General features: G+C 46.9%; 1 protein-coding gene across 1 annotated transcript in view; it reads left to right on the forward strand.

Annotated features, from left to right (window-relative positions):
• The window catches only part of LOC117510012 (whirlin-like), a 274252-nt gene that overhangs the window by 186707 nt on the left and 62409 nt on the right, over positions 1-25136 (forward strand). The window contains exons 4-5 of the mRNA XM_034169619.1: positions 33-307; positions 2281-2320. Of these exons, the coding sequence (XP_034025510.1) occupies positions 33-307; positions 2281-2320 (315 nt within the window). The remainder of the gene's footprint in view (positions 1-32; positions 308-2280; positions 2321-25136) is intronic.

The raw sequence follows: 25136 nt of genomic DNA on the forward strand, positions 1-25136 counted from the left end.
CATGTTTCTCTTTCTGTTGTTTGTCCTACCAGGTTGGGGACCAGATCCTGGAAGTGAACAGACAAAGCTTTGTCACCATCTCCCATGATGAGGCCGTTAATATCCTCAAAACAGGGCGTCACCTCCTCGTGAGGGTGAGAGATGTGGGCCGTCTGCCTCATGCACGCACGATGGTGGATGAAACCAAATGGATCAACAGTCTGACCACAGCGGAGGGCACAGCCACAGCCGGCGTACCTCCTGTAACCGACCCCGCTATTATCAGCAGCATCCATGCAGGTGTCGGTGCTGGTGCTTGCAGCACAAGGTGAGCACATTATGGAAAAACAAACTTCTAAACATGCAAATTATGCAGTTTATATATGAGCAATTCTACAGTGAGTGAATTACAATCAGAATACATTTTTATGACTAGATTTTGCTGACATTGTAATTCAGTGACCATAGATAGATAGATGTATGAGAGTACTGATTATAAGAAAATGCTCATTTTTTCCAGATGTATTTTGGATGCTCTCCAAACATAAAATCTTGTTTTTTATCAAGAACTTCGGAAAAGTAATCCAATTACTGATTACTGATTACTCCTTGAAAAAGTAACTTAGTTACTTTACTGATTACTCAATTGTAAAAGTAACTAAGTTAGATTACTAGTTACTTTTTTAGTTACTTTCCCCAGCTGCCCACAACAACCCACGTCAACATGACAATGATACCTGTTTTGCCAAAACTCACTTTATAGTCACCCTTTCTTGGCTTCAATGAAAATAAATACTTGTTTTATAAAAAGTAAAATAAAGACGTCTTTCTTGACCTCATATTTAACTGTTGACAGCACTGTAACAGTAAAACTTGCAATTTTGAACCTACATTGTTTATAAATGTAACTATTAAATTCATTCTAACATTTAAATTCTCTCTAAACATTTTACTTGTCGAAATTATTATTATTATAAGTAGTATTAGTAGTTGTACTAAAAAAACGCTTCAAAACTGGACCTTTAATCTAGGGGTGTTGTGGGGGGAGGGGCACATCCCTACCCCACGCCCCCATTCCATCTGGATTCGGTGGTTGAACACAAACAAAGGATAACATTTATTTATACAGAAAACAGGACCAGATTTACAGGTAAGAAAGTTTTATTGTGTTTTCACATCATGTGGTCCTCAGAAAGAGAGTTTAGGTGCATTTGAGTGGAAAATAGTGTTAGTTGTTGACGCGTCGCAGAGGATCAGCTGTTTTTAGCGAGCAGATACGGAGCGGCTCAGCTCAGAATTCTAAATAAAGGAGGAAATAAAGCATAAATTGTCTTTGTAAAGCTCAGTGCAGGTGTGCTGTTGTCACCGCGCTTTAAGAGGTGAGGACGAGCTGCTGCAGAAAACCGCGGATGAAAAGATCACAGTTCGCTTTAAGTGGGCAGTTCAGTCGAACCCCGACCTCCTGCCCACGGACCAAGTTTAATGCTGCTATCGACCCACAAAGCAAAAATAATAGTAACACACAGTGACTTGGAGAAGTAACTTTAATCTGATTACTGATTTGGAAAGATTAACGCGTTAGATTACTCGTTACTAAAAAAAGTGGTCAGATTAGAGTAATGCGTTACTAAGTAACACGTTACTAAGTAACACGTTACTGGCATCACTGGTGGCGTCTGGTGGCGTCTCCCATCAGGACTTTGGGACCTTTATTCCGTTTGCAGCAAAGATGTTCCTGTCAGTGAACCCTGTCCCAGTTTGCATCTTCCTTCCTGTAAGTTGTCCAAACTTTTGACTGGCCCTGTGTGTGTTGGGTCTGTTTGAAGGTTCAGGTCATGAAACCTTTTCCGGGCTTGGAGGCTTTGCTCTTGATAGAATAATACATTTTTCTGCCTGCTGCCTCCTTAGAAATCATAAGGTGATTCTTCACTCGGCACTTCATTAAACTCACACTTGCCTGTGGCTTGCAGGGCACCTCACCAGCTGTGAGATGTGTTTCCTAACCTCAGTCCTCAGGGACCTAAAACCTGATCAGCTCATGCAGGGCAGGGGGGGAGCTCAGCAAAACAAGACCTGACAGACACCTGTCTGAGCCAATCAGCTGTGAGGAGAGGAGATGCAGATAGAAAATGTGCAGGTGATGAGTCCCTGCTCCCTGCGTTGGGAAGCACTGCGCTCACATGTCAGGTTTCTAAGTGTGTCTGTGGTTGTGGTGTTGCTCCAAACTCACATAGTCTGTAAAATGTAATGCAGTGTTTTCTTATCTGTTTCTAAAATATATGTTGTTTTTCTTATTTGCAGCCGGCCGTCCTCAGCCAGAGACACGCCCACATTAGGAATGGTGAGAAATAAGAACACAATATGCTGAAGTACAACAGACGCCTTTTTGTATTGGCCCATACAGTGCACAGTGCATGTGTGTAGTGCACGTGTGTTGGCTTGCTTCCCAGTTATCAGTCATTCATTTTAACCTGTTTCCAAGTTATCATGTTCATGCTCAGTGTCCATGTTCATGCTCTTACAATGAGGTGTGATCAGGTGCAGTGTCGCGTATTGTGATTAATGAGGCAACAGAAAGAAAATGTGCCAAAGTCAAGGCTGAAGTTTTCCTGCTATTTCTATGGTCCAGACAGGTTCACGACATGTGTACACATAAGAATTGGATTGAAAATTGAAAGCATCAATTATATGAAATAAAAATAAACACTAATGGAAAAAATACAAACCGTCAGCTTCTTCACCTCAGGAAGCCTTGGTCTCTGCTTGTGCTTTGATGCACTGTGTGCAGACAGCTTAACTCACCAGAAAACCTCTCATTTCTCCACACTGTCAAAATAGCAGTGTGCCAGGTAACAGTGCACGCCTGCTCTTAAAGTGGATGACAGATGGCAGTCTGATTGGTTTATTTCACATTATGACCCAAACTCACCCAAGGGCGCAGTTTAGAACTAGAAATTGGGGGGGAGAAAGTGCGAGGCCCATAGGGCCAAAGCCCATAGGCCGGGGTCTGGGGGCTCTTAATAATTATTAACTATCGCATACTGTATTTTTTTCTCAAGATTTGTTTTTGCATAAGTTTGAAAAAACAACAGATCATAAGTTTAGGATAAATTACTTATCATGAATTTAATTTTCGAAGTGGCACTAAAAAACACTCGTACTGAACATAATTTCACTTGCATAGACTGATTTTGGAGATCAAGCAATAATTGCAGATGGGCTTTCTGAGGTCCCAGATAGCTTTTCTGATTTCCTTTTCTAACTTTCAGAATTTAGTAAATTAACATATGGTCCATTGATACTTATGTGTAGACACTAGTCCCTAGAGGCAACTATTTTTGGTTTCAAATCTGGGCAAATGCAGTCCCAGAAAATTCTGAATGTGACAAACAAAAAACAGGTGTTGGAAACAAGTCAGTCAGTACTGCTAAAAATACAAACTTGCAGAAACAAAGATACTATTCTGACATGGTTTGCACATCAGACTGGCATAGCATGTTTCAAGTACACACATATATGTCCCCCCTGGTTGAAAAGGTGGGGGGACATGCCCCCCCATCCCCCACCAAACTGCACCCATGAACTCACCCATTGTCATGGAAATGATGATGGACTGCAACAACAGCGTGCAATTTGGCAGGTTTTCACGCAGTAACAGTCCAGGCTATGACAGGTGGTCCGAGTCTGAGGCAACAGGAAGATAGCAGAGGGATATCCAAAATACAGGCTTTGGTCTGCAACACAACAGCAGTCGTACCAGGCATACAGGTGTCAGAGGCGATAGGCAAGCTCAGAAGTGACAGATGATGTAGCGGTCAAAACATAGATAAAGTAGAACACTGGAAATACACACTAGGAGATTTACTAGAAACATGAGAACGCTAGAAAATAGGATGGAACTATGATAATCTGGCAGAGAATACAGCAAAGAAAGAATTATTTAACAAGGCAGGCAATTAATGGAAACATGGGGGCATGAGAGCATAGAGGAATTAAGCAGGACGTAGTGGTGTGTGGGGAGAACTGAATGATCACGAGTAAATACAAAGACGTGGAAAGAAGGAGGTGGCACTAATAATATATGGAAAACATGGTTAGGAGAGGGCAAGAGAGAGAGAAAAGCTGAAGATGGAGGGAAGGATCAAATGTAAAATAAACCCAAGTGAGTACTGAAATCACACCATGACAGTAGGAAACACAATAACAGAAAAACACTAACCGTGGGGCAATAAATCAAATACATGGAGGATAAAGCTAAATGAAAAAGACACAACCATGAACATAGACTGACTGTGCGACACACATGAATGCGAAAGAGCAGGTGCCCAAGGAGCACACATCGGATTCTCACAGGAGAAACCAGCACATTGTCTCATAGACAAGCCGGTACCACGAACCACTATAAAATCAAACAGAAACAAAGGGCCCGGACGTGAGAGTGTCCACACACCCCACGCAAGCGCAAGTGTGAATGCAGATGTGGAGCTGCTTCAGTTTTTTTTCCCATCAAATCTAAATAATTAAATAAAATCCTTGTTTGCTGATTCGTGTACATGTTGAAGTTGTTGGTTTGATGCTCACGTGCACACAAACACTGACAGAGGAAACACAACTCATTTGAGCGACAGATGAAATCCTTCATTTTCACTTCGACACACTGATGAGCGTCACCTCTGACACACACACACACACACACACACACACACACACACACACACACACACACACACACACACACACACACACACACACACACACACACACACACACACAAACACACACGGCTCATTTTATGCAAATTTCATCTGGTTTTACTATCAGCAGCTGTGGAACCATCCAGCAGGAGTCCGGATCTGTGCTCACAGACAAACAGCATAATGACATCTGTAATAAAGATCATGCTGTTTCAGCATAGATAGACCCCCCCCCCCCCCCACACACACACACACACACACACACTGTGATATGTGGAGAAAGAAGTGTTGGTACTGTTGGTATTGCTCTATAAATAAATACAGAATGCAGTGTCCTTTTTATTCATGCAGTCACGGTTTTGACTTTTCCCTGGTTCTGTGCTGATAATCTGCCTCAGTCTTCTTGTTCCACTCCTGCTGCCGTCTGTCTGACCCTCAGGACATATTGAGGCCCTCCTCACACACACATCACAGGATCATCAAGATTCACAAGCTGTTCTTCATGAACTCACCTGAATTCTTCTGGATCTCATTTTTTCACAGCTTCATATCACCTTGGCACCAATTCTCTTCACTGTTTTTTACTTACTTTTTTCTTTGTGTGTTTTTCTGTTTGGTGACTACATTTATCCAGCTTCCTCTTGAGGCTGCATAGAAGCTTCTTCTTCTTTTTTTCAGGTTAACTGCTGTGGTTAATGAACATTTTGAGTTTCTAAGTCATCTTTATCACAGTTCAACAAATAGACGAGTGAAAACATTCAGCAACATCTTGCCAGAGAATTAAACATGTTCAAAGTTAACTAATAGATGCAGACCAAATTTAATCTGCCCACCATTCTTTTTTCTTTCTTCTGCCTAATGTAATTAAAAGTAACAGCACAGGAAGGTAGCAATTTGCCACCACGGCTCCCGGCATGCCTCAGTGAGTTACTGTTCCTACGGCTGCAGTAAAAGCATCTGCCAACAAGGCTGATCAAACCCCTGCAGGGCGACCTTATGAATAAAATATTTTTTTTATGTTTCTGTCCGACTCAAATGTGTATTTGTGCACTATCGCCATTGTTGGTGGTAATTTCAATTTCAAGGCCAAGACAGAGTTTGTGTGTCTGTGCAGCAGTACTTTGGGACTTTGACCTGTCTTTCCTGAAAGTTTTGTGTGTGTGTGTGTGTGTGTGTGTGTGTGTGTGTGTGTGTGTGTGTGTGTGTGTGTGTGTGTGTGTGTGTGTGTGTGTGTGTGTGTGTGTGTGTGTGTGTGTGTGTGTGTGTATGAGTATGAGTTCATTAGTAGGGATGAGAATTGATGATTTTATTGATCCCAATGCCATTATCGAGTACACCGGTCAACAATGTTTTGTTTTTTGTTTTTTTTATTGCATGGACTTTGAGAACTGATTTAGGGTCATTTTGTGGTGCTGAATCCAAATCTGAACTCAGATTTCTTCTGTCACATCATGTTTGTTTTTTTGCAATCTGTATGTTCCGTATTCAACCTGGTCTCAAGGCAAGTCATGATTCAGCAGCACGAAATATACATTAATCTATTGGTTCATGATACTGTGACAAAAAGCGCCTCATTTTCATCACAGCAGCACAAATTAATTCTAATTCATTTCATGATGGCTGCATGAAATTAAAAGTGAAGTGGGAGGGTCGGGGTGGTTATAGTTAGGGTGGGGGGAAGAAGTAAGATTAGGTTATGGTCAGTGGTGGGCACAGTTCCAATAATCCAATAACCGATAATTATCGAAGATAATGTTTTCATTATCGGATTATCTTTTTAGATAACTTTAAAAACCATTATCAGACTATCTTGCGATAAATTTTTGTCCAATAATTTTTAAACTGATAACATGGTAAATAAAGCTGAACAGCTACAAATATTTATAAAACCTAAAATCGGTTGAGCACCTTCCTGTTAAATGTTTCGTAGCTGTTGTGTAGTTCTACTCCCCCCCCCCCCCAAAAAAAAATTAATTTCACTTAACCCCATACTGATACGCAGGCAATATCACCCAAGTCATCCAGAGGCATACATTTTTAACTTATGGTTCAACTTTTAACCAAACTATTCTCAGACAAGTTATTTAAATTAATGTCATGTCTGAAGAGACTGCTGCATGATACCCTGAAAACTTGCTAAAACAATTATAATAAATAATCCGTGTCTACTACGTTTAATCTGCGTGGAATTTAATATATATATATATATATATATATATATATATATATATATATATATAAACAGTGTTGTAAAGAACAATAATCAAGATGTTAAAGAGCAAACTTCACTTTCTCCCAGAATGACATGATCAGGAAGCGAGCGCAACTCACATCAGCTCCCATTGAAAATAACGAAGAGACAGTGTTGTGTGGGCCGCCAGAAGAGGAGGTACTGCTGGCCCACCACCAGAAGGTGCCCTGCCTGAAGTGCGGGCTTCAGGCACGAGAGGGCGCTGCCGCCTCAGGAACAAGCCGTGGTGACAGCTGTCACCCATCATCTGTGACAGCTGTCACTAATCTATACATCTGGTATAAAAGCAGGAAGACACCTCCACCAAACTGCCGAGATATCATCTTCATCTGGAGGTACTACTCTCAGCCCTTTTTTGTGAGATTTATAAATCTGTGATTGTGAGTGTTTGCAGGAGAACCGGTCGTTTTTGTGGAGGCTGTGCATGACGGCGCTCCTTTTCCTCTGAGATCACTGCAACGTGTTGAGTAAGAGGTGGAGGTGGCATTCCCACCATTGTTACTGGGTGTTCACACACCCACCCTTTGACTGTCTTTTGCTTTCTGCCAGCAATACCAGATCCGACACGCCGGAGAGGTGGCCACCTGGGGACTCCGGGACTTGGCGGCTCCAGTATTCCTCGGGTTCAGGTGGTGGTGGAAATCGTGTGGTTCCGGTTCGTTTCCTGACGGGCGTCTCCTATCGTCGAGCCTGCCCACACGACACCTTTATTAATTGACTGTTGCACATTCTGATTCTGCTGTGTTTGGTTGTGACATTCACACCAGTAAAGTGTTATAATTTGACTTCTTCCATTGTCCATTCATTAACGCCCCCTGTTGTGGGTCCGTGTCACTACACTTTCCCAACAGGATATCTCGGCCAGCGTCATGGACTCCGAGGGGCGTCACCAGGCTGTTGAACAACCAATGGGAGAGCAGGGAGCGCAGGCATCTGCAGGAGGCGTGATTGGTGAGCTACAGCATATTCTCACCGCCTTTACGGCTCGAATGGATCAAATAGCCGAGCAAAACATCCTCCTGAACCGCAGGGTGGAGGCTCTCTCCGTGCAAGTGGCGGCGAGCGCTCAGGGCGCTGCTGCAGCTCCTCCTCCTGTCGATCCTGTGCTAGATATTAATGTTCCAGTGGTGGTCCAACAACCCCTCCCACCATCCCCTGAAGCATACATAAGCCCTCCTGAGCCGTACGGAGGTTGTGTGGAGACGTGCGCGGACTTTCTTATGCAGTGTTCACTCATCTTCGCACAACGTCCCGTCATGTACGCGTCAGACGCAAGCAAAATAGCTTATGTGATCACTCTGCTTCGGGGAGAGGCACGCGCTTGGGCTACGGCGCTTTGGAGCAAAATTCACGGCTCCTTCACACATACACTGGGTTTGTGAGGGAGTTCAGAACTGTGTTTGATCACCCTAACAGGGGAGAGACCGCTTCAACCGTGCTGCTGTCGATGAGACAGGGACGCCGGAGCGCAGCCGCTTATGCAGTCGACTTCCGCATCGCGGCTGCAAGGTCCGGCTGGAATAACGCTGCGCTCCGCGCCGCCTTTGTAAACGGACTGTCGTCAGTCCTAAAGGAGCACCTAGTGGCCAAGGATGAACCGCGGGAATTAGATGGGCTTATTGATCTCGTTATACGGTTAGACAATCGGTTGGAGGAACGCCGTCGGGAACGAGACGAAGGACGTGGCCGGGCGCGCGCCGTCCCTCTTCCTTCCGGGTCCGAGAGAGGTCCGCCCTTCCCACGCTCCCTGGCCTCTACGTCCCGTGGGGCGACAGCTCCCCCTGCTGACGAAGCTATGGACACGAGCAGGGCCACATTTAGACCACCTAATAGACAGAGGAGGTTTCCATGCGGGGCGTGTTTTGTTTGTGGCTCAATGGAGCATCAATTGAGCGATTGCCCCGAACGGTTAAACACCAACGCCCGCCCCTAGAGACTGGGCTTAGGGTGGGCCAAAAAATTCACGTGGGACACACACATATTGCCGCACGACTCCCAGTTACAATCCTTAGTGGGGATTTAACCCTTCAGGCCCCAGCACTGGTAGACACAGGGTCAGAAGGGAATCTGTTAGACAGCAGATGGGCCAGGGAGGTAGGGCTCCCTCTGGTGGCGCTACCTACACCATTGCAGGTGCGAGCACTAGATGGCACCCTACTCCCTTTACTCACACACAAGACACCACCAGTAACTCTGGTAGTGTCAGGGAATCATAGGGAGGAGAATGAGTTTTTTGTGACTCCTTCTACCTCCCGTGTGATTCTGGGGTTCCCCTGGATGTTGAAACACAATCCCCGGATTGATTGGCCGTCCGGGGTGGTGGTACAGTGGAGCGAAACCTGCCATCGGAGGTGTTTGGGATCCTCGGTTCCTCCCGGTTCCCAGGCTAAGGAGCAGGTCCAAGTACCCCCCAATCTGTCGGCGGTGCCGGTTGAGTACCACGATCTTGCTGACGTTTTTAGCAAGGATCGGGCACTCACTCTTCCCCCGCACCGTCCATATGATTGTGCCATCGATTTGTTGCCAGGCGTGGAGTTCCCGTCCAGCAGGCTGTACAACCTCTCCCGACCTGAGCGCGAATCGATGGAGACCTACATCCGGGACTCCTTAGCTGCCAGGCTGATCCGTAACTCCACCTCCCCGATGGGAGCGGGTTTCTTTTTTGTGGGAAAAAAAGATGGCGGTCTTCGTCCATGCATTGATTATCGGGGGCTGAACAAGATCACGGTTCGCAACCGATACCCGTTGCCTTTGTTGGATTCAGTGTTCACCCCCCTGCATGGAGCCAAAATCTTCACAAAGTTGGATCTTAGGAACGCATACCACCTAGTTCGGATCCGGAAGGGAGACGAATGGAAGACGGCATTTAACACCCCGTTAGGTCATTTTGAGTACCTGGTCATGCCGTTCGGCCTCACTAACGCCCCCGCGACGTTCCAAGCTTTGGTTAATGACGTGTTGCGGGACTTCCTGCACCGATTCGTCTTCGTATATCTGGATGATATACTCATCTTTTCTCCGGACCCTGAGACCCATGTACGGCATGTACGTCAGGTCCTGCAGCGGTTGTTGGAGAACCGGTTGTTTGTGAAGGGCGAGAAGTGTGAGTTTCACCGCACTTCTTTGTCCTTCCTGGGGTTTATCATCTCCTCCAACTCCGTCGCCCCGGATCCGGCCAAGGTCGCAGCGGTGAGAGACTGGCCCCAACCTACAAGCCGTAGGAAGCTGCAACAGTTCCTCGGCTTCGCAAATTTCTACAGGAGGTTCATTAAGGGGTATAGTCAGGTTGTTAGCCCCCTGACGGCCCTGACCTCACCAAAAGTTCCCTTCACCTGGTCAGATCGGTGCGAAGCCGCGTTTAGGGAGTTGAAACGCCGGTTCTCGACTGCACCGGTCTTGGTGCAGCCCGATCCTGGTCACCAGTTTGTGGTTGAAGTGGACGCCTCTGACTCAGGGATAGGAGCCGTGCTATCCCAGAGCGGAGGAACCGATAAGGTTCTTCACCCGTGTGCCTATTTTTCCCGCAGGTTGACCCCAGCAGAGCGGAACTATGACGTGGACAATCGAGAGCTCCTTGCGGTGAAAGAGGCCCTTGAGGAGTGGAGACACCTGCTGGAGGGAGCGTCTGTGCCTTTCACGGTTTTCACTGACCACCGGAACCTGGAGTATATCAGGACCGCCAAGCGACTGAACCCCAGGCAAGCCCGCTGGTCACTGTTTTTCGGCCGTTTTGACTTCCGGATCACCTACCGCCCCGGGACCAAAAACCAAAGATCGGATGCCCTGTCCCGGGTGCATGAACAGGAAGTCAAGACCGAGCTGTCGGATCCACCGGAACCCATTCTCCCGGAGTCCACTATCGTGGCTGCTCTGACCTGGGACGTGGAGAAGACCGTCCGGGAGGCCCTAGCACGGAGCCCGGATCCCGGAACAGGACCGAAGAACAGACTATACGTCCCACCAGAGGCCAGGGCTGCCGTCCTGGACTTCTGTCACGGGTCCAAACTCTCCTGCCACCCAGGGGTGCGTAGGACCGTGGCAGTAGTCCGGCAGCGCTTCTGGTGGGCGTCCCTGGAGACTGCTGTCCTGGCTTACATCCAGGCCTGCACCACCTGTGCCAGGGGCAAGGCTGACCACCAGAAGGCACAGGGACTTCTACAGCCACTTCCTGTGCCTCACCGCCCCTGGTCCCACATCGGTCTGGAAGTGCGGGCTTCAGGCACGAGAGGGCGCTGCCGCCGCAGGAACAAGCCGTGGTGTCTGTGACAGCTGTCACTAATCTATACATCTGGTATAAAAGCAGGAAGACACCTCCACCAAACTGCCGAGATATCATCTTCATCTGGAGGTACTACTCTCAGCCCTTTTTTGTGAGATTTATAAATCTGTGATTGTGAGTGTTTGCAGGAGAACCGGTTGTTTTTGTGGAGGCTGTGCATGACGGCGCTCCTTTTCCTCTGAGACCACTGCAACATGTTGAGTGAGAGGTGGAGGTGGCATTCCCACCATTGTTACTGGGTGTTCACACACCCACCCTTTGACTGTCTTTTGCTTTCTGCCAGCAGTACCAGATCCGACACGCTGGAGAGGTGGCCACCTGGGGACTCCGGGACTTGCCGGCTCCAGTATTCCTCGGGTTCAGGTGGTGGTGGAAATCGTGTGGTTCCGGTTCGTTTCCTGACGGGCGTCTCCTATCGTCGAGCCTGCCCACACGATACCTTTATTAATTGACTGTTGCACATTCTGATTCTGCTGTGTTTGGTTGTGACATTCACACCAGTAAAGTGTTATAATTTGACTTCTTCCATTGTCCGTTCATTTACGCCCGCTGTTGTGGGTCCGTGTCACTACACTTTCCCAACAGACAGCCTGTGATTCTCGCATGTTTACATAAAATAAACACAATAACAACATCTATAAACCCAGAGAATATATTCATGAGAGTTTTAGGCACAATATAAAAATAGTTTTATGTTGCGATGTTAATGGTGTTGTCCGTGTGCAGTTAAAGTGCAGCGTGATCAGAGCGTCTCAGTGCAGTTCTCAATGTTACTGAGATCTCACAGCTTGGCGACCTCTCTGAGGTTTTGTGGGATTTGAAATGTCAATAGGGCGAATAGCCAACATTTATGTGTGAAGACAATATTGAGTGCATGTTTTACAACATCATAAAACGTGCGCACATTCCAGGGCTCTGTAAAAATGCCTGTTTTTACAAATTAAAAAATGGAATATTTTACAAAAGCACATTTATCTGTAAACACCAACACACGACAGTTTGTGTGACCCCGAGTCACACTAACTGTCAGAATGCTCGTAGCACGGGCCGAGGCGGAGGATTAGCAGCAATCTTCCATTCCAGCTTATTAATTAATCAAAAACCCAGACAGAGCTTTAATTCATTTGAAAGCTTGACTCTTAGTCTCGTCCACCTGGTCGTTACTGTGAGTTGCTCTGTGAATTTTCAGACCTTTTGTCTGACTTAGTGCTTAGCTCAGATAAGATAATTATAGTGGGCGATTTTAACATCCACACAGATGCTGAGAATGACAGCCTCAACACTGCATTTAATCTATTATTAGACTCTATTGGCTTTGCTCAAAAAGTAAATGAGTCCACCCACCACTTTAATCATATCTTAGATCTTGTTCTGACTTATGGTATGGAAATAGAAGACTTAACAGTATTCCCTGAAAACTAATGCCATATACGAACACAGTGCAGAGTAGCTACCTAAACTCTGTAATTGAGATAGAGTATCTCATCAATAGTTTTACATCCTCATTGAAGACAACTTTGGATGCTGTAGCTCCTCTGAAAAAGAGAGCTTTAAATCAGAAGTGCCTGACTCCGTGGTATAACTCACAAACTCGTAGCTTAAAGCAGATAACCTGTTGTGAAAGTGTAGTGACACGAACCCACAACAGGGGGTGCAAATGAACGGTCAATAGATGAGCCAAAAGGTAACAATTTAATGTTGTGAAACGTGCACAACGAACATACAGACAATCTCAGAATATAATTACAGTCAAATTACAAAGGTGACGTGTGGGCAGGCTCGAGGATAGAAGACGTCTGTCCTGAGAAGAGCCGGAACCACACGATTTCCGCCCCCACAGAACCTGGTGAATACTGGAGCCGCCAAGTCCCGAATTCCCAGGTGATCACCGTCCCCGGCTGTCGGATCTGGTACTGCTGGCGAAGAACAAAGACAGTCAAGTGTGGGTGTGTGTACACCCAGTAACAACAGCGGTGGGAATGCCACCTCCACCTCTCACTCAACACGTTGCAGCGGTCTCAGATGAAAAGGAGTGCCGTCTTGCACAGCCTCCGCAAAAACGACCGGTTCTCCTGCAAACACTCACAATAACAGATTTATAAATCTCACAAAAAGGCTGAGAGTATTACCTCCAATGAAGTATGATATCTCGGCGATGAGGTGGAGATGACGTCTGGTCTTTATGGGGTGCGATGATGAAGAATGTGTGACAGCTGTCACTCCCGGCTGTGTCCGTGGCGGCAGCGCCCTCTCGTGCCTGAAGCCCGCACTTCAGGCAGGGCGCCCTTTGGTGGTGGGCCAGCAGTACATCCTCTTCTGGCGGCCCACACAACAGGACCCCCCCCTCAACCGGCGCCTCTTGGCGCCCGACCAGGCTTGTCCGGGTGTCTGCGGTAGAAATCGGCCAGGAGGGCCGGGTCCAGGATGAAGCTCCTCTTCACCCAGGAGCGTTCTTCGGGTCCATACCCTTCCCAGTCCACCAAATACTGGAACCAACGGCCCATTCGACGGACGTCCAGGAGCCGGCGCACTGTCCAAGCCGGCTCCCCGTCAATGATCCAGGCAGGAGGCGGCGCCGGACCGGGAGCACAGAGGGGTGAGGTGTGGTGAGGCTTGAGTCTGGACACATGAAAAACCGGGTGGATCCGCAGTGAAGCTGGGAGTCGGAGCTTCACTGCGGCAGGACTGAGGATTTTGAGGATCTTGAAAGGTCCAATGTACCGGTCCGTCAACTTGGGGGAGTCCACTTGGAGGGGGATGTCCTTCGTGGACAGCCACACCTCCTGCCCGGGCTGGTAAGCAGGGGCCGGGGATCGCCGGCGGTCTGCATGGGTCTTCGCCCTCGTCCGGGCCTCCAACAAGGCAGAACGGGCGGAGCGCCACACCCGACGGCACTTCCGCAGGTGGGCCTGGACCGAGGGCACACCGACCTCTCCCTCCACCACGGGGAACAACGGGGGCTGATACCCCAAACACACCTCAAATGGGGAGAGGCCGGTGGCGGAAGACACCTGGCTGTTATGCGCATACTCGATCCAGGCCAGATGGTTACTCCAGGCCGTCGGGTGCGCGGATGTGACGCAGCGGAGGGTCTGTCCCAGTTCCTGGTTGGCCCGCTCTGCCTGTCCGTTTGTCTGTGGATGGTACCCGGACGAGAGGCTCACGGTGGCCCCCAGTTCCCTGCAGAAGCTCCTCCAGATGTGTGAGGAGAACTGGGGACCACGATCTGAGACGATGTCAATCAATCAATCAATCAACTTTTTTCTTATATAGCGCCAAATCACAACCAACAGTTGCCCCAAGGCGCTCCATATTGCAAGGCAAGGCCATACAATAACCATGAAAAACCCCAACGGTCAAAACGACCCCCTATGAGCAAGCACTTGGCCACAGTGGGAAGGAAAAACTCCCTTTTAACAGGAAGAAACCTCCAGCAGAACCAGGCTCAGGGAGGGGCAGTCTTCTGCTGAGACTGGTTGGGGCTGAGGGAAAGAACCAGGAAAAAGACATGCCGAGAAGGGGGGCAGAGATCGATCACTAATGATTAAATGCAGAGTGATGCATACGGAGCAAAAAAAGAAAGAAACAGTGCATCATGGGAACCCCCCACAGTCTACGTCTAAAGCAACATAACCAAGGGATGGTCCAGGGTCACCCGATCCAGCCCTAACTATAAGCCTTAGCGAAAAGGAAAGTTTTAAGCCTAATCTTAAAAGTAGAGAGGGTATCTGTCTCCCTGATCTGAATTGGGAGCTGGTTCCACAGGAGAGGAGCCTGAAAGCTGAAGGCTCTGCCTCCCATTCTACTCTTACAAACCCTAGGAACTACAAGTAAGCCCGCAGTCTGAGAGCGAAGCGCTCTAATGGGGTAATATGGTACTACGAGGTCCCTAAGATAAGATGGGACCTGATTATTCAAAACCTTATAAGTAAGAAGAAGAATTTTAAATTCTATTCTAGAATTAACAGGAAGCCAATGAAGAGAGGCCAACACGGGTGAGATATGCTCTCTCCTGCTAGTCCCCGTCAGTACTCTAGCTGCAGCATTCTGAACCAACTGAAGGCTTTTTAGGGAACTTTTAGGACAACCTGATAATAATGAATTACAATAGTCCAGCCTAGAGGAAATAAATGCATGAATTAGTTTTTCAGCATCACTCTGAGACAAGACCTTTCTGATTTTAGAGATATTGCGTAAATGCAAAAAGGCAGTCCTACATATTTGTTTAATATGCGCTTTGAATGACATATCCTGATCAAAAATAACTCCAAGATTTCTCACAGTATTACTAGAGATCAGGGAAATGCCATCCAGAGTAACGATCTGGTTAGACACCATGCTTCTAAGATTTGTGGGGCCAAGTACAATAACTTCAGTTTTATCTGAGTTTAAAAGCAGGAAATTAGAGGTCATCCATGTCTTTATGTCTGTAAGACAATCCTGCAGTTTAGCTAATTGGTGTGTATCCTCTGGCTTCATGGATAGATAAAGCTGCGTATCATCTGCGTAACAATGAAAATTTAAGCAATACCGTCTAATAATACTGCCCAAGGGAAGCATGTATAAAGTGAATAAAATTGGTCCTAGCACAGAACCTTGTGGAACTCCATAATTAACTTTAGTCTGTGAAGAAGATTCCCCATTTACATGAACAAACTGTAATCTATTAGACAAATATGATTCAAACCACCGCAGCGCAATGCCTTTAATACCTATGACATGCTCTAATCTCTGTAATAAAATTTTATGGTCAACAGTATCAAAAGCAGCACTGAGGTCCAACAGAACAAGCACAGAGATAAGTCCACTGTCCGAAGCCATAAGAAGATCATTTGTAACCTTCACTAATGCTGTTTCTGTACTATGATGAATTCTAAAACCTGACTGAAACTCTTCAAATAGACCATTCCTCTGCAGGTGATCAGTTAGCTGTTTTACAACTACCCTCTCAAGAATCTTTGAGAGAAAAGGAAGGTTGGAGATTGGCCTATAATTAGCTAAGATAGCTGGGTCAAGTGATGGCTTTTTAAGTAATGGTTTAATTACTGCCACCTTAAAGGCCTGTGGTACATAACCAACTAACAAAGATAGATTGATCATATTTAAGATTGAAGCATTAAGTAATGGTAGGACTTCCTTGAGCAGCCTGGCAGGAATGGGGTCTAATAAGCATGTTGATGGTTTGGATGAAGTAACTAATGAAAATAACTCAGACAGAACAATCGGAGAGAAAGAGTCTAACCAAATACCGGCATCACTGAAAGCAGCCAAAGATAACGATACATCTTTGGGATGGTTATGAGTAATTTTTTCTCTAATAGTCAAAATTTTGTTAGCAAAGAAAGTCATGAAGTCATCACTAGTTAAAGTTAATGGAATACTCAGCTCAATAGAGCTCTGACTCTTTGTCAGCCTGGCTACAGTGCTGAAAAGAAACCTGGGGTTGTTCTTATTTTCTTCAATTAGTGATGAGTAGAAAGATGTCCTAGCTTCACAGAGGGCTTTCTTATAGAGCAACAAACTCTTTTTCCAGGCTAAGTGAAGATCTTCTAAATTAGTGAGACGCCATTTCCTCTCCAACTTACGGGTTATCTGCTTTAAGCTACGAGTTTGTGAGTTATACCACGGAGTCAGACACTTCTGATTTAAAGCTCTCTTTTTCAGAGGAGCTACAGCATCCAAAGTTGTCTTCAATGAGGATGTAAAACTATTGACGAGATACTCTAGCTCCCTTACAGAGTTTAGGTAGCTACTCTGCTCTGTGTTGGTATATGACATTAGAGAACATAAAGAAGGAATCATATCCTTAAACCTAGTTACAGCGCTTTCTGAAAGACTTCTAGTGTAATGAAACTTATTCCCCACTGCAGGGTAGTCCATCAGGGTAAATGTAAATGTTATTAAAAAATGATCAGACAGAAGGGAGTTTTCAGGGAATACTGTTAAGTCTTCTATTTCCATACCATAAGTCAGAACAAGATCTAAAATATGATTAAAGTGGTGGGTGGACTCATTTACTTTTTGAGCAAAGCCGATCGAGTCTAATAATAGATTAAATGCAGTGTTGAGGCTGTCATTCTCAGCATCTGTGTGGATGTTAAAATCGCCCACTATAATTATCTTATCTGAGCTAAGCACTAAGTCAGACAAAAGGTCTGAAAATTCACAGAGAAACTCACAGTAACGACCAGGTGGACGATAGATAATAACAAATAAAACTGGTTTTTGGGACTTCCAATTTGGATGGACAAGACTAAGAGACAAGCTTTCAAATGAATTAAAGCTCTGTCTAGGTTTTTGATTAATTAATAAGCTGGAATGGAAGATTGCTGCTAATCCTCCGCCCCGGCCCATGCTACGAGCATTCTGACAGTTAGTGTGACTCGGGGGTGTTGACTCATTTAAACTAACATATTCATCCTGCTGTAACCAAGTTTCTGTTAGGCAGAATAAATCAATACGTTGATCAATTATTATATCATTTACCAACAGGGACTTAGAAGAAACGGTGGGTATCCCATGCAGACGGACAACATGGTGGACCAGGAGGTCTGCTGTCTCCTGGGCTGTTCGGAGCTTCGGGAGGGCCACGAAGTGGGCCGCCTTGGAGAATCGGTCCACTATCGTGAAGATGGTGGTGTTGCCCTGGGACGGTGGGAGGCCCGTGACGAAATCCAGGCCGATGTGGGACCAGGGGCGATGAGGCACAGGAAGCGGTTGGAGTAGTCCTTGGGCCTTCCTGTGGTCAGCCTTGCCCCTGGTACAGGTGGTGCAGGCCTGGATATACTCCCGGACGTCGGCCTCCATAGACGCCCACCAGAAGCGCTGCCGGACAACTGCCACGGTCCTTCGCACCCCTGGATGACAGGAGAGCTTGGAACCGTGACAGAAGTCCAAGACTGCAGCTCTGGCCTCTGGTGGGACGTATAAACGGTTCTTCGGACCTGTATCTGGGTCCGGGCTCCGTGCCAGGGCCTCCCGGACGATCTTCTCCACGTCCCAGGTGAGGGTGGCCACGATAGTGGACTCCGGCAGGATGGGCTCCGGTGGATCCGACAGTGCAGTTTTGACCTCCTCTTCGTGTACCCGGGACAAGGCATCCGACCTCTGGTTCTTGGTCCCGGGGCGATAGGTGATCCGGAAGTCAAAACGCCCGAAGAACAGTGACCAGCGGGCTTGCCTGGGGTTCAGCCGCTTGGCGGTCCTGATATACTCCAGGTTCCGATGGTCAGTGAAAACCGTGAACGGCACAGACGCTCCCTCCAACAGGTGTCTCCACTCCTCAAGAGCCTCTTTCACCGCAAGGAGTTCTCGATTGCTGACGTCATAGTTCCGTTCAGCCGGGGTCAACCTGCGTGAAAAGTAGGCACACGGGTGAAGAACCTTATCAGTCTCTCCACTCTGGGACAGCACGGCTCCTATCCCTGAGTCAGAGGCGTCCACTTCAACCACGAACTGGCGGCTAGGGTCGGGCTGCACCAAAACTGGCGCAGTAGAGAACCGTCGTTTAAACTCCTTGAACGCGGCTTCGCACCGATCCGACCAGGTGAAGGGGAGTTTTGGAGAGGTCAGGGCTGTCAGGGGGCTAACTACCTGACTGTAGCCCTTAATGAACCTCCTATAGAAATTAGCAAAGCCGAGGAACTGTTGCAGCTTCCTACGGCTTGTTGGTTGGGGCCAATCTCTCACCGCCGCAACCTTGGCCGGATCAGGGGCGACGGAGTTAGAGGAGATGATAAACCCCAGGAAGGACAAAGACATGCGGTGAAACTCGCACTTCTCGCCCTTCACAAACAGTCGGTTCTCTAATAACCGCTGCAGGACCTGACGTACATGCTGGACATGGGTCTCAGGATCCGGAGAAAAGATGAGAATATCGTCCAGATATACGAAGATGAATCGGTGCAGGAAGTCCCGCAACACATCGTTAACCAAGGCTTGGAACGTCGCGGGGGCGTTGGTGAGGCCGAACGGCATGACCAGGTACTCAAAGTGACCTAACGGGGTGTTAAATGCCGTCTTCCATTCGTCTCCCTTCCGGATCCGAACCAGGTGATACGCATTTCTAAGATCCAGCTTAGTAAAGATTTTGGCTCCATGCAGGGGGGTGAACACGGAATCTAACAATGGCAACGGGTATCGATTGCGAACCGTAATCTCATTCAGCCCCCTGTAATCAATGCATGGACGGAGTCCGCCATCTTTCTTGCCCACAAAAAAGAAACCTGCCCTCATCGGGGAGGTGGAGTTCTGGATCAGCCCGGCAGCTAATGAGTCCCGGATGTAGGTCTCCATTGATTCGCGCTCAGGTCGTGAGAGGTTGTACAGCCTGCTGGACGGGAACTCAGCGCCTGGAACCAAATCAATGGCACAATCGTACGGACGGTGCGGGGGAAGGGTGAGTGCCAGATCCTTGCTGAAGACGTCAGCAAGATCGTGGTACTCAACCGGCACTGCCGTCAGATTGGGAGGGACTTTGACCTCCTCCTTAGCCTGTAAACCGGGAGGAACCGAGGATCCTAAACACACCCGATGGCAGGTTTCGCTCCACTGAACCACCACCCCAGATGGCCAATCAATCCGGGGATTGTGCTTCAACATCCATGGGAAGCCCAAAATCACGCGGGAGGTAGAAGGAGTTACAAAAAACTCAATCTCCTCCCGATGGTTTCCAGACACCACCAGAGTTACTGGTTGTGTCTTGTGTATGAGTAAAGGGAGGAGGGTGCCATCTAGTGCCCGAACCTGTAATGGCGAAGGAAGCGCCACCAGAGGGAGCCCTACCTCCCTTGCCCATCTGCTGTCTAGCAGATTCCCTTCTGATCCCGTGTCCACCAGTGCTGGGGCTTGAAGGGTTAAATCCCCGCTCAGGATTGTGACTGGGAGTCGTGTGGCAATCTGTGTGTGTCTCAATTGAATGTTTTGACCCCCCCTTAGCCCAGTCTCTAAGGGCGAGTGTTGTCGTTTTGGCCGTTTGGGGCAGTTTTTCTGTATGTGCTCCTTTGAGCTGCAGAGAAAACACTCCCCGCGGATCAGCCTCCTCATTTTGGCCCTGTGCATTTCCCTAACAACGTCAGCAGGGGGAGCTGTTACCCCACGGAGCGCTGTGGTTGTGGAGCATGGGGAGGGCGGCGCCTTTTCGAACCCGGAAGGGAGAGGGGTGGCGCGTATCCGGTCACGTCCTCCGCCTCGCTCCCGACGGCGTTCCTCCAACCGATTGTCTAACCGTATAACGAGATCGATAAGCCCATCTAAATCCCGCGGTTCCTCCTTAGCTACCAGCTGCTCCTTCAGAACCAATGACAGTCCGTTTATGAAGGTGGCGCGGAGCGCAACGTTATTCCAGCCGGACCTTGCAGCCGCGATGCGGAAGTTGACTGCATAAGCGGCTGCGCTCTCGCGTCCCTGTCTCATTGACAGCAGCACGGTTGAAGCGGTCTCTCCTCTGTTAGGGTGATCAAACACTGTTCTGAACTCCCCCACAAACCCAGTGTATGCTGATAACAACCGTGAGTTCTGTTCCCAGAGCGCCGTAGCCCAGGCGCGTGCTTTACCCCGAAGCAGAGCAATCACATAAGCTATTTTACTAGCATCTGACGCGTACATGATGGGACGTTGTGCGAAGACGAGCGAACACTGCATAAGAAAGTCCGCGCACGTCTCCACACAACCTCCGTACGGCTCAGGAGGGCTTATGTATGCTTCAGGGGATGGTGGGAGGGGTTGTTGAACCACCACTGGAACATTCATATTCTGCACAGGGTCGGCAGGACGACGAGCTGCAGCAGCGCCCTGAGCGCTCGCCGCCATCTGTGCGGAGAGAACCTCCACCCTGCGGTTCAGGAGGATGTTTTGCTCGGTCATTTGATCCAACCGAGCCGTAAAGGTGGTGAGAATGTGCTGTAGTTCACCAATCACGCCTCCTGCAGACGCCTGCGCTCCCTGCTCTCCCATTGGTCATTCAACAGCCGGGTGACGCACCTCGGAGTCGATGACGCTGGCCGAGATATCCTGTTGTGAAAGTGTAGTGACACGGACCCACAACAGGGGGCGCAAATGAACGGTCAATAGATGAGCCAAAAGGTAACAATTTAATGTTGTGAAACGTGCACAACGAACATACAGACAATCTCAGAATATAATTACAGTCAAATTACAAAGGTGACGTGTGGGCAGGCTCGAGGATAGAAGACGTCTGTCCTGAGAAGAGCCGGAACCACACGATTTCCGCCCCCACAGAACCTGGTGAATACTGGAGCCTCCAAGTCCCAAATTCCCAGGTGATCACCGTCCCCGACTGTCGGATCTGGTACTGCTGGCGAAGAACAAAGACAGTCAAGTGTGGGTGTGTGTACACCCAGTAACAACAGCGGTGGGAATGCCACCTCCACCTCTCACTCAACACGTTGCAGCGGTCTCAGATGAAAAGGAGCGCCGTCTTGCACAGCCTCCGCAAAAACGACCGGTTCTCCTGCAAACACTCACAATAACAGATTTATAAATCTCACAAAAAGGCTGAGAGTATTACCTCCAATGAAGTATGATATCTCGGCGATGAGGTGGAGATGACGTCTGGTCTTTATGGAGTGCGATGATGAAGAATGTGTGACAGCTGTCACTCCCGGCTGTGTCCGTGGCGGCAGCACCCTCTCGTGCCTGAAGCCCGCACTTCAGGCAGGGCGCCCTTTGGTGGTGGGCCAGCAGTACATCCTCTTCTGGCGGCCCACACAACATAACCCGTAAGTTGGAGAGGAAATGGCGTCTCACTAATTTAGAAGATCTTCACTTAGCCTGGAAAAAGAGTCTGTTGCTCTATAAAAAAGCCCTCCGTAAAGCTAGGACATCTTTCTACTCATCACTAATTGAAGAAAATAAGAACAACCCCAGGTTTCTTTTCAGCACTGTAGCCAGGCTGACAAAGAGTCAGAGTCAGAGAAAAAAATTACTCATAACCATCCCAAAGACGTATCGTTATCTTTGGCTGCTTTCAGTGATGCCGGTATTTGGTTAGACTCTTTCTCTCAGATTGTTCTGAGTTATTTTCATTAGTTACTTCATCCAAACCATCAACATGTCTATTAGACCCCATTCCTACCAGGCTGCTCAAGGAAGCCCTACCATTATTTAATGCTTCGATCTTAAATATGATCAATCTATCTTTGTTAGTTGGCTATGTACCACAGGCTTTTAAGGTGGCAGTAATTAAACCATTACTTAAACAGCCATCACTTGACCCAGCTATCTTAGCTAATTATAGACCAATCTCCAACCTTCCTTTTCTCTCAAAAATTCTTGAAAGGGTAGTTGTAAAACAGCTAACTGATCATTTGCAGAGGAATGGTCTATTTGAAGAGTTTCAGTCAGGTTTTAGAATTCATCATTGTACAGAAACAGCATTAGTGAAGGTTACAAATGATCTTCTTATGGCCTCGGACAGTGGACTCATCTCTGTGCTTGTTCTGTTAGACCTCAGTGCTGCTTTTGATACTGTTGACCATAAAATTTTATTACAGAGATTAGAGCATGCCATAGGTATTAAAGGCACTGCGCTGCGGTGGTTTGAATCATATTTGTCTAATAGATTACAATTTGTTCATGTAAATGGGGAATCTTCTTCACAGACTAAAGTTAATTATGGAGTTCCACAAGGTTCTGTGCTAGGACCAATTTTATTCACTTTATACATGCTTCCCTTAGGCAGTATTATTAGACGGTATTGCTTAAATTTTCATTGTTACGCAGATGATACCCAACTTTATCTATCCATGAAGCCAGAGGACACACACCAATTAGCTAAACTGCAGAATTGTCTTACAGACATAAAAACATGGATGACCTCTAATTTCCTGCTTTTAAACTCGATAAAACTGAAGTTATTGTACTTGGCCCCACAAATCTTAGAAACATGGTGTCTAACCAGATCCTTACTCTGGATGGCATTACCCTGACCTCTAGTAATACTGTGAGAAATGTTGGAGTCATTTTTGATCAGGATATGTCATTCAAAGCACATATTAAACAAATATGTAGGACTGCTTTTTTGCATTTACGCAATATCTCTAAAATTAGAAAGGTCTTGTCTCAGAGTGATGCTGAAAAACTAATTCATGCATTTATTTCCTCTAGGCTGGACTATTGTAATTCATTATTATCAGGTTGTCCTAAAAGTTCCCTAAAAAGCCTTCAGTTAATTCAAAATGCTGCAGCTAGAGTACTAACAGGGACTAGAAGGAGAGAGCATATCTCACCCATATTGGCCTCTCTTCATTGGCTTCCTGTTAATTCTAGAATAGAATTTAAAATTCTTCTTCTTACTTATAAGGTTTTGAATAATCAGGTCCCATCTTATCTTAGGGACCTCGTAGTACCATATCACCCCAATAGAGCGCTTCGCTCTCAGACTGCAGGCTTACTTGTAGTTCCTAGGGTTTGTAAGAGTAGAATGGGAGGCAGAGCCTTCAGCTTTCAGGCTCCTCTCCTGTGGAACCAGCTCCCAATTCAGATCAGGGAGACAGACACCCTCTCTACTTTTAAGATTAGGCTTAAAACTTTCCTTTTTGCTAAAGCTTATAGTTAGGGCTGGATCAGGTGACCCTGAACCATCCCTTAGTTATGCTGCTATAGACGTAGACTGCTGGGGGGTTCCCATGATACACTGTTTCTTTCTCTTTTTGCTCTGTATGCACCACTCTGCATTTAATCATTAGTGATCGATCTCTGCTCCTCTCCACAGCATGTCTTTTTCCTGGTTCTCTCCCTCAGCCCCAACCAGTCCCAGCAGAAGACTGCCCCTCCCTGAGCCTGGTTCTGCTGGAGGTTTCTTCCTGTTAAAAGGGAGTTTTTCCTTCCCACTGTAGCCAAGTGCTTGCTCACAGGGGGGGGCCCTTCAAATAGACCATTCCTCTGCAGATGATCAGTTAGCTGTTTTACAACTTCCCTTTCAAGAATTTTTGAGAGAAAAGGAAGGTTGGAGATTGGCCTATAATTAGCTAAGATAGCTGGGTCAAGTGATGGCTTTTTAAGTAATGGTTTAATTATTGCCACCTTAAAAGCCTGTGGTACATAGCCAACTAACAAAGATAGATTGATCATATTTAAGACTGAAGCATTAATTAATGGTAGGGCTTCCTTGAGCAGCCTGGTAGGAATGGGGTCTAATAGACATGTTGATAGTTTGGAGGAAGTAACTAATGAAAATAACTCAGACAGAACAATCAGAGAGAAAGAGTCTAACCAAATACCGGCATCACTGAAAGCAGCCAAAGAGAACGATATGTCTTTGGGATGGTTATGAGTAATTTTTTCTCTAATAGTTAAAATTTTATTAGCAAAGAAAGTCATGAAGTCATTACTAGTTAAAGTTAAAGGAATACTCGGCTCAATAGAGGTCTGACTCTTTGTCAGCCTGGCTACAGTGCTGAAAAGAAACCTGGGGTTGTTCTTATTTTCTTCAATTAGTGATTAGTAGTAAGATGTCCTAGCTTTATGGAGGGCTTTTTTGTAGAGCAACAGACTCTTTTTCCAGGCTAAGTGAAGATCTTCTAAATTAGTGAGATGCCATTTCCTCTCCAACTTACGGGTTATCTGCTTTAAGCTGCGAGTTTGTGAGTTATACCACGGAGTCAGGCACTTCTGATTTAAAGCTCTCTTTTTCAGAGGAGCTACAGCATCCATAGTTGTCCTCAAAGAGGATATAAAACTATTGACGAGATAATCTATCTCACTCACAGAGTTTAGGTAGCTACTCTGCCCTGTGTTGGTATATGGCATTGGAGAACATAAAGAAGGAATCATATCCTTAAACCTAGTTACAGCGCTTTCTGAAAGACTTCTACTGTAATGAAACTTATTCCCCACTGCTGGGTAGTCCATCAGTGTAAATGTAAATGTTATTAAGAAATGATCAGACAGAAGGGGGTTTTCAGGGAATACT

The sequence above is a fragment of the Thalassophryne amazonica genome, chromosome 5, assembly GCF_902500255.1.
Source record: "Thalassophryne amazonica chromosome 5, fThaAma1.1, whole genome shotgun sequence".
In the NCBI taxonomy this organism is placed as follows: Eukaryota; Metazoa; Chordata; class Actinopteri; order Batrachoidiformes; family Batrachoididae; genus Thalassophryne; species Thalassophryne amazonica.